The 13,117-nt window shown below is 37.6% G+C and overlaps 1 protein-coding gene across 2 annotated transcripts in view; it reads left to right on the top strand.

Annotated features, from left to right (window-relative positions):
- LOC139716224 (prokineticin receptor 2-like) overlaps positions 1-13,117 on the top strand; it is a 134,029-nt gene that overhangs the window by 103,205 nt on the left and 17,707 nt on the right. For both annotated transcript variants that reach the window (XM_071627788.1, XM_071627789.1), the window contains exon 2: positions 488-1,229. In XM_071627788.1, coding sequence (XP_071483889.1) covers positions 754-1,229 — 476 coding nt within the window. In that variant the 5' untranslated portion in view covers positions 488-753. The remainder of the gene's footprint in view (positions 1-487; positions 1,230-13,117) is intronic.

Genomic DNA, 13,117 nt, shown 5'->3' with positions numbered 1-13,117 from the left:
TACGTACAAAAGAGAACATCTATTTATTTTCGAAAACTTGTGTTATCAGCTTATTCAGAGAAAAATACTTTTTGAAAACATATTTTGTACACCGTATCCATTCAAATTCTCTTGAAGTCGAATATTACTAATAAGTGACGAATACCTTGATTGAATACTTGTTCATGTTCAATGGCCAAATGCTGTCCACCTTTTATGTAGTGCAGTTTACCAGACATTTCCAACGAAATGGATTATATGGGCGCCATAAACATGAAGACCTTTGAGCCAACCATAATCTCATCTAACCGCAGGTGCTGTTTTCTCGAGTGGAGATAACTGTCAGTTTTTAATTATCGCCAGAAATGACCTTATCACAACAGAGGAGCTCTCATTACATGTTCCATCATTTCGTACATGTATTTTATGGAGACAACTCTTGTCGTGGAAAATGTCACATGATTGATTTTTCTCCTGTGCTCTTTTTGTTTTCTTACATTCATTATAGATTATTAGATACTGAGGGAATCTACCAAAGGACAAAAAGCTGTTCAACAGAAGGAAATCTTTCACAGCAAGCCGTAGATGTCGTGCTATTCATCATGGTAACAGAGGAGCATTATTGGTGCCAAGTTTCTAGCCGTGGACGTCCTTCAATGCTGGAACAGTGCATGTAGGCAGGCTTTTAGGATTTGATAACTTTGACAAGAAAAACATTTCAAACCTTCTGTTGCTCAGTTGTCGTTGAACTGGCAAATAATACTCTAATACAAAATGGCAGAAAGTTATGACCAAAGAGCAGAAGCTGAGGCAAGGATTGCCTACCAGCTAAGCTACAACGCCAGCTTTGACGACATGTGGGACAGTAACGTATCAATGGGGGACAGTTTTTCCATGTCCGTATCAGTGGATGACGGGTGCTTAGAACCAAACTACGTGGTATCAGAGGGAGTGAAGGTATTCCTCACCATGTCTTTCGTACTCACCATCGTTGTCTGCGGCTTCGGCAATTGTCTGCTCTGCTTCCTGATTGCAAGACACAAACGCCTGCGCAGCGTCACGAACTTGCTGATAGGTAACCTGGCCGCTTCTGACGCCTTGGTGGCGCTCTTCAGCGCTCCGCTCACTCTCCATTCGTACCTGGTCCAGGACTGGACCCTCCCGGAAATCCTGTGTCCCATCGTGGGGACAGTCAAGATAGTGTCCCTTTATGTATCGGTCAATACGCTCCTCGTCATAGCAGTGGACAGGTAAGAAGACCCAAATTGAACCCAATGAATATATGAACTGCAAGACAGATATTTTAAAACACACACACACACACACACACACACACACACACACACACACACACACACACACAACACAACACAACACAAGTTACAAGGTGTAGCATCTCTGAATAGTGCAGATAGTCCAACAGGGAATCCATGGTCCTTGTCGCTCATGAGGAGCTGCTGTGGCTTGTTGGATAAGGCCATGAACTGTCATTCACGAGGTGCCTGGTTTGCGTCCCTTGGTTGCAGTGTGCCCGGTGACACGACATTTGCTCCTACGACGATTTGCTCCAGTCTTATTTTCTGCAGTGACTTAGGGTTAAGGGTTGTGATAGGGTTTAAGGTTTAGTGTGATGTGAGGATTAGGGTTATGTTTGTGGGTAGAATTTATGTTTGGATAAGCGTGCAGATGTTTCATGGGAGCAATTGTCGCAGGAGCAAATGTCATGGAACCAGTGGGCTCCAAGACACTTAATCTTCATTGCCTACTCCTTCGGAAGGGACTTAATGCAGTGCATGGATTGCTTTCTAACTGTAGTATTCATTGCTTTCTCGGCCACCACGTAGAAAACACCCTAAAGACTTTACTACATTTCGATTGTTCACACTTTCATACTATCATACACCAACATTTGTTTTACCACCTGTGCTTAAAAATGAAGGCTGACCAATTCTGCGGACATGCCTTTCTATGCCATGCAAGTCACAGACATTCTACGCCTATGATTAAACGATGTCTTGAGAGATGCCCCAGTTCGACGGAAAGAGACACACTCTTATCCCCTCAACCAGTGACACTGCACATCGCCTTTGAGCATTTACGCATTATCTCGCCCACCCCCCCCCCCCCCAAAAAAAAACCTCGAACAGACGAACTAACATATAAACTACAAAAAAAAAAGAACAACACCCACACATGCATAAGAACTTTCACAAGACATCCTCACCCCCACCCCACCCGCGGTATAAAAAAATACATCAATTATATCAAACATTCACAGCAGGGCATCGGTAACAGAAACTGATACAGCAGAAATTTTTATTACAATGATATCGATAACAATCATGTTCAAAGGGCTCTATCCTAATTTGGTCAGTTTCCTTGTTCATTCATTCAAATTAATTTTTTTTACATCTATCCGCATACATAATCATGATTATTGTAAGGTTATACACTTGTACATCACATACGTTGGCATTTCAGTGTCTTCTCTAAGATGTACTTGTTTCAATAAGAGCGATGCCTGTACACTTCTTCAAAAATTCGGGACCAAAATTTTTATAGTTATATTCTGAACACAACTCACAAAGTGACTGCTAAACTTAATCGAAATATTTACTAAGCGTTTATCGGTTATTCTAACATTTGCAAGTAATAATATGAGCTGCATAAAGAATGGTTTCATAAAGTACGGTTTCTCTTCATAGTAATGTAAAGTTCACCTGATTTTTGTTCTTTTTGTGGGGTTGGATGGTGCATTGTATGAGCAATAAGAAACCAATAACATCTTTGAGATTGACCTCGTAATCCTTATAGAAAGTATGTACAGTGAAAGTGAAGTAACAATAACAACAACCAACTGCTGACGCAGACAAAGAGCAATATAAGAAAGTCTAAAATCAAAGAGGAAAGAAATCGAAATAGTAATCAGAGTGCCCGGGTCGCATGTATTGTATGGTGTAAGTGAGACTAGGATTATACAACCTATGCAGCTGTACTTCCGATAAATGGCTGAGTGGAAACCATACCATTCCTTGGCCGCTGCTGTTGAATAATGTGTCAGACACACGCAGATGTAGGCTCTCAAACAATCTGAATCCATCACTACAAATGATCAGAACTTTTAAAGGGGAATGAAACCCACATACATAAATCATGTGGATTGATTGAACACAGCAATATTAGTGCAATACATCCGTAGAAGTTTGAGGGAAATCGGACAGTGCGTTCAAGTTTTATTTTTTTTTTCGGTGCAACTATCTCTGAGTGAGAAGACTAGTACAGCTTGTGACGTCATGTATGAAGAACAATAAAGAGAAATTTCTACAAAATTAGAACTTTTTTAAATGAAAAGTATACATTCCTTCGTCTTCTCACTGACATAGTTAGGAGCCTAAGGGTAATATCATTCCCTTTGCTTTGTGAAATAGGTAAGTCTTTCATTATGCTAGAAAAGTGAAAATATATTGAATTTTTGCAATAGCAGTTATTTTCTCTATACACTCTCGCATCGTTCTTCATACGTGACGTCACAAACTGTGGTAGTCTTCTCATCTGTCGATGGCTCTAACAGAACTTTAAACATCGACAACTTATGAACGAATTATCTGATTTCCCTTAAACGTTCAATGATGTGTTACTACATCCACTCAGTCCACATTGTATATTTGGGTTTCTTTGAGTTTCTAATGCCAAATGTGTTTGTTCGTAGAGACGTTCAGCGATCTCGTGATCATGTTCTGGTAGGTTTTTAGGGCCTTATTTCATCACTTCTGCCTGTGCACTACATGTCTCTATCATTATCTATGCTTTGAGTCTTTTCTAAATAGCTGGAATGACTGATCCGAAGATTTTTGGAAAAAAAAGAATTTGGACAAATATTACGAGAAAAAGCATGATTTTGTGTTGCACAGGTCATGAAGGAAATGCGCTTTGTCGGGAGGAGGCATGCATTTGTTTTCTTTTGCACTTATTGCATGTATGTCTCCTTCAGGGGCATAATTATGACTCAAACAGGGAAAGAGAAATCCTCTTGGGATAAGTTAAAGAAATGAGCATTAACCTAATGCCTAAGACTTCCAAGGTTTAACCGGTTCCTATGACCGGTGGATAACATGATTATGCATGTTATAGCCAAACTTGTTTGTTTGGAGATATATACATATATATATATATATATATATATATATATATATATATATATCAATAATAATGTCACAATAGAGGAATGCATTAAAGGGACTGTACAGTACTGGTTGAGGTAGGGATTCATGTTTTAAACATTCCTCAGTGAGATAATGAAAAGCCTCTTATGAATATGGAAGAGCATGTAATTCTAAGAAGGATTCAACGTTTATTTGATGAAAATTGGTTTTCAAACGGCTGAGATATCCAAAAAAGTGCTAGTAATAAAAGGCGACATGCCCCAACTTTATTAGTATCTCTTTGTTTCACCTTGTTTTTGGATATCTCAGCCATTTCAAAACCGATTTTCATCAAATAAACTTTTGATTCCCCTTAGAACTGCATGCTCTTTGACATCTCATAGAGTAGTTTCTGAATATCTCACAAAACGTTAAAAGCTATCTTCACCTCGACCAGAACTGCACACACCCTTTAAATGCCAATTGCCTTGATTTTAATTCAAAATCCGAATTTTCGGGGGCCTCCCCCTTCGTCAGGGATGACAGTGCTAATTACAGCATTTACAGCACTGTCATCCCTGACGAAGGGGGAGGCCCCGAAAATTCGGATTTTTAATTAAAATCAAGGCAATTGGCATTTAATGCATTCCTCTATTGTGACATTATTATTGCTATTTCTAGTACTGCCAATACGCGGAGCAACTATTGTTTCAGTTGTCAGTTATGTGAAAGTGCTACTAAGCAACTTGCTAAGTGTCTTTGGCAGCAGTATCATCCGGGTAAGAGTAACATAGATACATGCACTTCACAAGTAACTGTACAGGCTAACAAGATGAGAGAGAAAAGACCCACGCATGGGTGTGTGTTTGTCTCAAGCATGCACGCATACTCATGAAAATATAAGTCGTAACAATCTCCGCCAAAGATTCTGGTCAGAAGCTTAGTGTTTTTATCTCAACGTTCATATCAGCACTGGTCAAATTCACCCTGTCCACTTAAAATGCCCGGAATCTGATTTCTGCTGATGGCGTCGCCTGTCATTTACATTATTTCGTGGGTTAATAATAACCTCACCCCGCGTAGCGCAGCAGCAGATGGTTCATAGCTGACAGTTGTCGAGTCGCAAAAAGTTGAAGCGAAAGTCATGAACTCAGTAGGAACCAGGTTTGTCAGATTCAATCTGCGTGTAGAACTCCGGTCTCGCTCATTAACTTTTTGCTGTTTACAATCATGTTCATATGTTTCCTTAAGTCATAATATGATTTATATTCAATATTCAAAGCTACTCTTCTGATAACCACAACAAAGAACATAATATTCGAGTATCTCATGAATGCATTAACTTTTATCCCTGTGGCAAATACTGCAGTATGCAACATACGTACAGAAAAGCACTAAATTCACGGCAACGATAGATCGGATAAAATCAGTGTAATGTTTTGAAAGAGTGAAGAAGTTCACCTTTGAAAACAAAATCTATCTCTCTAGACTCAAAACAGATCAACACGAACTCCAAATTAAAAAGAGTAAAATCCTACAGAAATGTATTTTAACGTAAGCGCATCATCGCTTTTATTCAAGTTCAAAAAACAAAACTAAAAAACCACACACACTGACATACACACACGCAAATATATAAAACGCATTGATTTTAGAGTCATGGAGTTTCTGCCATGTTTCTGTGAGATTGACCGTCAAGTCTTTTTAACTCAAGTACTCTATGAAATTTGAACATTGATGTTTAAAATGTATGAGACGAGGTGTCCGCTCCATTGAATAAGAGAATTAATGATAGTCGAAGTCACGAAATACGAAAACAAACAAAGCTGCATATAAAGATTTAATACGAGGTCGATGTTCAGTTGTATGTGCCAACTGAGGGAACCTACAGTCAAAGTGATTTTTTTTAGAGGTGAGTCGAAATTAAAGCAGCATTTGGAATGAACAAGGTATTATCAATAAAATCAATTCCAATTCTCTGATATTTATTTGATTCGACAGGGTTGTGATATTTCAAAATAGAACACGATATTGACTTGAGAAATGGTATAAAATGTGTGAATACGATAACCTTTGAAAATGGATCCTGGGCCCTGTTTTATGAAGAGTTAAAATTGATTATATACTTGTACTTGATTTCAACTGTAAGTTTATGGCAGCCTGTGTGGTAAGGAAATCTAAAATCGATTTTATCTTTTGATAAAACGGGACCCAAGTCGTTTTTAACCTCTTTTCACCAGACTCTTACTTTCTCTACAAGCAGTGTTCCATGTTTACATCAGAGGTGTTGACCGAATGTTAGAAAGCAAATATTCAGACAGTAGCCTGTATCCCCGCTATGTGGACCGGATGATAACTTGGCTATTTTGGATTTAATATTCCGTCGTCGCGTCACTTCTATATTAACTGGCCATGTTTTTGATGGATTTAATCATTATTAGGTATACCTGTGTATAAGAACAAAAATTAATTGCAATGGTGTTTAGTAGTAGTGCCCTTGCCTGTTCCGTTGTTATACAAAAAAGGTTGATATTTGCAGGTCTGTGTGCGCTCTCGTATAGCCACATTTTTGACGAATTTTCCCCAAATTGAGTACAGAAGTTTACTCCATTTAAATTTGAACCTCTCATATAGTTTTTGATGGTCCTGCGCTTAACTTTTTCGACTTTTATAGGGTCAAAGGCAGCCATCATTTATCGTGTACACTCCGTGTACACTTCTTGACTGACCTCTCCAGTGGTGTGGAGATGTAAACTTAGACCCCTGACACCCTTTCTTTTTAATGCTGTCTCCAGTGACCCGTATACCTTTCACAGGGTGAGATGTCTTTTCCTGGTCGATGTTTTGTGCGTGACCTATAGGCCGCACTTCATGACCACGATGACGGATTTACTTTTATTACAAAATAGATATGGAAATCTTTTTAAAAATCTAGCCATTTTGTAATTTTTGGTGATATTACCCTTTTATGTTCCGTTTTAAGGATGTTAAATTGCGTTCTGAGAAGTGCAATATACAAATCAAATATTAATGAAGTGTCAGATTTTTGGTTGGATGTTGAATACATTATATGTTTGTCGTTATATGTATTTATGGTGCATTTGTGAATATATTTTTGTTAAATGTTTTATGTGTTTATGTGGATGACTTGAAAAGAGATCAATTTCCGAAATAAAATGTACAACAAAGATTGAAATTGAAATTGAAATAATTGAATGACTCAAACAAAGTACACACAAAAAAAATCACCCTACCCATCACCGTTCATCTGATATACGAGGAGCACTTTTCGTAGGGGGAATTCAGGAGGAAAGCATGGAGAATATACCTCCCCGAGGCTCTGGCCTTTACAAGCCCTGCACATTTCACGAGTTGATTTAGGTGTAAACCGCACGTCACCCACGCCTTCAACAGCCAGCAAATCACAGTCAATGACTTGGGACTGCCTGGAACGGTCGGTTGAGAATGACACAAAAGTAGCTCAGCCCTGATGTATATCATATCACGTAAACATTGTTAGATAAACTTATCATTGGGAGTGTGTTTCTACGCTGCGGAAGGTCTCAAACGAAACGGGACAGGTATGTTATGAATCACAATGCCTTTTCCATTTACGTTTACCAAACTTGTCTTAACGTTAGGTTTGTTAGGTCAGTTTGGTGCCGTAAATGGGAAGGAAACACTTACATTCAAATTTAGGTCAAAGGCCATTTTCTAGTCCAAGCAACAACATTGTGGGTTAAAACAAATCCCAACAAAATTAATCAAGTCCAAGGATGAGAACTGGACACAATCCGAACCTAGGACTCCCTGTTGAGAATTAAGAGTCTTGCCACAGTACCACGGTGCTAACAGAACTGTCTTTTATCCCCGGGCACTTGTACGATGTCTTAAGCAAGCAGAAATACAAAAGTTATTTTGACGCACGCGGTGTTATCATCGGCTATCATATCGACATGAAGGACCACATCGAATTCATGCCGCTCAGTCATGGAGGGACGAGCTGTCAAATCAAAATTTTCTAACAACATAAATCCAAAATTGACCCTTGCAGTGCTGTCGTGCAACTATATCCAAACTTAAGAGAATTCAGAACGCCGCAGCGCAAATTAGGAAAACCCTCAACCATACCCTCACAACTGAATCTTTTTATTAAGCTCGTTGAGATTTTATCAGCATATTCGACAAACAGTTTATTTGATTATTAACAGTAAGCGAGAACGAGCTAGTCGCTATCATTTAGGTAGGTGAGTGCGCAGACGATGACCAAACAGGGCTCGTTCATTGCCTGTCTTGCATTTCGACGATTAGGGCAGGATTAATCTTATGTCTGTCTGTCTGTCTGTCTCTCGCTCTCCTTATCAGTCATTTTGTTCATTCTCATCGCCGTTTTCAGAGCTAGCTCAAAGGAAAAAGTATTCAAGTGAAGAATAGCATTTTCCTAACGGTTATCTTTTGTCAAACACGTGACAGCAAGCAATGCTAAATTAATCGAGCTTAACAACCTCACTATAAAAAAGACCATGGAAACTTTGGTAATATGATCGCTTTGACTTTAACGAGATTAAAAATGTTTGAATGTAGTTAAAACTAATTCCTTAACATTATGTTATATGTATACAATAATGTGTATGTGACTGTATTTTTGATATGCATGTATTTTTGCATATGTAAAAACATTACGTGTATTGCAGCTGTATATGCTGAAGTGTAGGTGTGTTTGTATTTTATATACAGTATTTGATTTTCTGTTTCTGGCGCTATCTTTTTTTTTAATGTCTTTGGTCACAACCCTAACTGGCGGCGTACTCCTATACCGCTGTGTTTGGCAAAACTGTAAGAAAGTAAAGGCTTCAATACGGGAAAAAAAATCTTTCGGTTTAAAGTCGGAATCGAATTTAGTCAGTTTACCCTGATGCCAGCTCGATTCATACATTTACAAGTTAATGCATTTATTCATTTTATTTTCATTCATTCCTATATTAGTTGAATATCGCCATCATTCATGTTTACCCAAGATTGAACCCATTTTTGTGTCGTATCACGCTTCTCTTCCTCATATTTTTTTTTTCAACAGAAAGCGCATGATAAACGTGATGCTGCGCCATAGAAACAATTTTCTCTATCTTTTGCATATTTCTTACTGAAACACTATTTCATCAGATGTTGCCATATCTCTTTTGGACGACTCTGGATGATAGGTTGGCCACACTTGTAAGTAATGACGGGGATCTTTAGTCAGAATAATGCCACTCAATGCTACTTGTTGTTGGTTTGTGAAATAGAATTGTTCAGGAGATGCATGAAGAATTGCGAAGGAGAAAATGAGGTGCGGAAAGGAAAGGCATAAGAAAAAGTCTTATGGATAAGTACAGAAGTTACAATAACTAACATCACATTTGTGACCATCATAAACTCTCTAATGATACATTATTTATTTCGTTAACCAGCTGAACAACTTTAGACATTTGTATGATCCGCTGAGGAAAATACATGCATGGAAATTAACAAATGAATGACAAATCTTGATGACGATGGCAGTAAATTCATATTAATTTAAACCAAGGAACAATAGGCAATGTAAATAATTGTTGTGCTTGTAGGCCTACTAAGAAATACACGTCAAGTGTAATTCAAACATCAAACGCAAAAATAAGAACATTACTAGTTTCCCTTGCCCAAATATAATCGTCTGTGCAAGGTTCATGATGGTCCAGAATGTGATGTAACCAACATCAAGCAAGCGTTTAGGCTTTACTTAAAATTATGTCTCCCAAGAGGTAAACAGAAATGGCGGGAAAATAGTAGACATACTTGAACCCAATCCGTCCATCTGCATTAGGGACGTGGCTTCAATAACTAAAACGCCTCAGCTGGCGACAGATCGGCCAGGCCTTCTGGGCTGCAAACAGCTGACTCGAGGACATAGTGATGACGACTCGAGGATTACCATTTGTATTGTCTGTAAAACATCAACGAAAATTGGTATTAGCCTTCCACTGTCTGCTCAATATCTTTCCCAAAGAGCCATGAATAAATGTATATTAACCACGTACACATACATGTACACACATACACACTCGTACGTATCACACAATATATCTGTATGCATGTGAGTTTACCCAAATTTTTCTTAATATCCCACAACAAATCATACGACATTCGCTTCTTATAAAATATAAAGAACACTTGCGTAACTGTAAGTTCTCTCAGTTTTGTAGATTCCTCCGTATTCCTCACATTAGGCCTGTTCCATTAAATCTCGCGAGCAATACTCTACTGAAAACCAAGCATGTTTTTCTTGTTATCCACTACATGTATTATCATACTTGTTTAATTGTTCATGCCAGAGGCTAAACCTTGTTTTTACCGTCCGCCCAATGTTTTTCATGGTTTTACTCCTTTTCAAGCGTGCCGAATCCGAATCTGGATGATGCAATTCTTGCATTTTTGAAGGTTTTAATATATTCAAAATGGCCGCCAAAATGGTTGCCAGAATCTGAAATTCATATATATTTCTTTATAAAAACTGAAGAATTGAAACAGAAATTAAGATTTTACCCTATTTCGAGGGTGCTGAATTCGCATGATGATGATGCAACTTTCGCCTTTTTGAGGATTTGAGATATTCAAGATATTCATGATTGACTTTGTATTTCATTTATGTATGAAAAAGAAATTCAGAAATAAAACAAAATAAAAATGAAAATAAAAAATGGCCGCAAAAAAAGGGAATGCCCAAATATTTCTTTATAAATGGTAGAAAATTGAAAAGATCTGATGGTTTTAACCTATTCAAGGGTGAAATCCGAATCTGGATGATGTAACTTTTGCATCTGTGATATCCAGGATGGCCGCCAATAAATCATTTTCTTAGAAAAGAAATGGTGATTGTATTGAAAATAATTGATGGTTTTACCCTTTTGCGAGGGTGCTGAATTCCAATCTGGTTGATGCAACTCTTGCATCCTTTCGAATTCTGAGATGACAAAATGGCAACACAAATCTTGAATATCTCAAAACCCTAAGGGAGACAAGTATTGCATCAGCCAGATTCGGATTCTGCACCCTCAAAATAGGGAAAAACATCAATATATTTTTCAATTCAGTCACCATTTATGATAAAAGAACATCAAAATCGTTGCAGAATGCAAGATTTGCGTTATCCAGATTCAGATTCAGCACCCTGGAAATAGGTTAAAACCATATATATCTTTGTCTTTTCTCACCATGTAAAAGGAAATAAATAGGCATTTCAGATTATGACCGCCATATATTGGCGGCCATCTTGAATATTGATTGATTGGTTGGTTGATTGGTTGATTTTTTGATTGATCAATTGATGTTATTTCTGCATTTTTTTTACTTAAATGTTACACCATAATAATTGGGTAAAATAAATAGATATATATATTTTAATCTAACAGTTGAAACAGGTAAGTGATTTATTAAAGTGTATTATTATTAAAGTGTATTAAAGTGTATCATTATTCCACGAAAATACACAATTAAGACGAGCATGTGTTATGTTATGCATAATGCAGACTTAATAATCACAATTCATGTACCGGCCTTTCAAAAGACAAATTAAGCAAATCTAAATATAACAGAAATACAGGGGGCCATCATCAAAAGCAAACGCTCAACGAGGATAATGTCCTCAGAAATAGTTGTACACCATACGACATATTAACGGGATACTCGAGTTACCACTCACTGAATGGAGGAAGAAAAATCAAGAAAATGAAGAAAAAGAAAGTACAGCGATACATCGAGCACATACGTAAAAATTACTCAAAACCTCAAAGGATGTAAAAGATGCATTATCAGATTCGGATTCAGTACCTGCGGACTAAAGTCACACCATCAAGAAACATCAGGCGGGCGGTACGTAAAACGAAGTTAAGCCCATAATCTGACTTTGGCACTCAGACTACATGGTATAGTCAGTATGGTTCATCAAAGTGAAAAACAAAGGACAAACAAACTCAACAATTAACAAATGTTTGTAATAACATATACCTCATAAATACGCATTTCAATCCATAGAAAAAAAGGTCGACAAATGATTCATTTTACATCAAGGAAAAACAGACACGCTGTAATGAAGTCTCTGGGATTCCTCCGTCTCTGACCACGATCAAAACAAAGTAGTTTACACACATGGAACTCATAATGAATAATTTTATGCCTCTCTGAGCTTATCTGACTGTTCTGACTACATATATTTGGTTCAAGCGTGTGTCCATTTAAACATACATGTGTATTAGTATGCATATATGCACAAAACTATGTATCAACGTATGTATTATTTATGTTTATATTCAAATTCATATTCATATGTAACCACATAGCTATTCTTTTGTGTTCTAACATGTTTCCCACTCTGCATTTAAATAAAGCCGTACAAGTGGTAGACAAATAACCCGTCCGTTATTCAAAGGCAAATTAAAAAAAAAAGCTAAACACTATGTACTAAGATATTCGTCACAGACGTTCAGAACCTTTAGCACTCGTTGTATTGGTCGCATAGGGAATTTCTTTATCAGGAGAGAACCAAACTACTGCTGTGTTGCTTTTTCTTTTTTTTTTTTACTTGTAGGACATGCTTAGTTACCAATTACTGTTCTATTTCAGCAAAACTGTCTAAGAACATTCCACCCATCTCTCTCTTTTCTCAGTCTCGTCGTCAGAAGAGTGGCGAGCTAAAAGTGAAAAAGATGTGTCAGGAAACTTTGTCATGATCAAGTTAATTGATTTTGCTCCTGAAAATCTGTCTCGATACAAGCGTAAAGCCTCGTATATCAGATAACTCTTTCTACAGGCAAAGTGCTTCACGCCAAGGCATTTCATGACAAAGACGGTTACTCTGATCACGTGGTCACTCAATCGATCCACATTAAAGAGAGAGAGGGGGGAAAAAGAATGACTGAAAGAATAACTTAATGAATGACATGCCGGATACGGCTCTTCCTGTCGATGGAATAACTTTACTT

The sequence above is a fragment of the Diadema antillarum genome, unplaced genomic scaffold (assembly GCF_040938485.1).
Source record: "Diadema antillarum isolate AM-2024a unplaced genomic scaffold, OU_Dant_1.0 scf00000063, whole genome shotgun sequence".
Lineage (NCBI taxonomy): Eukaryota > Metazoa > Echinodermata > Echinoidea > Diadematoida > Diadematidae > Diadema > Diadema antillarum.
This window is presented reverse-complemented; position numbering and strand designations above follow the sequence as displayed.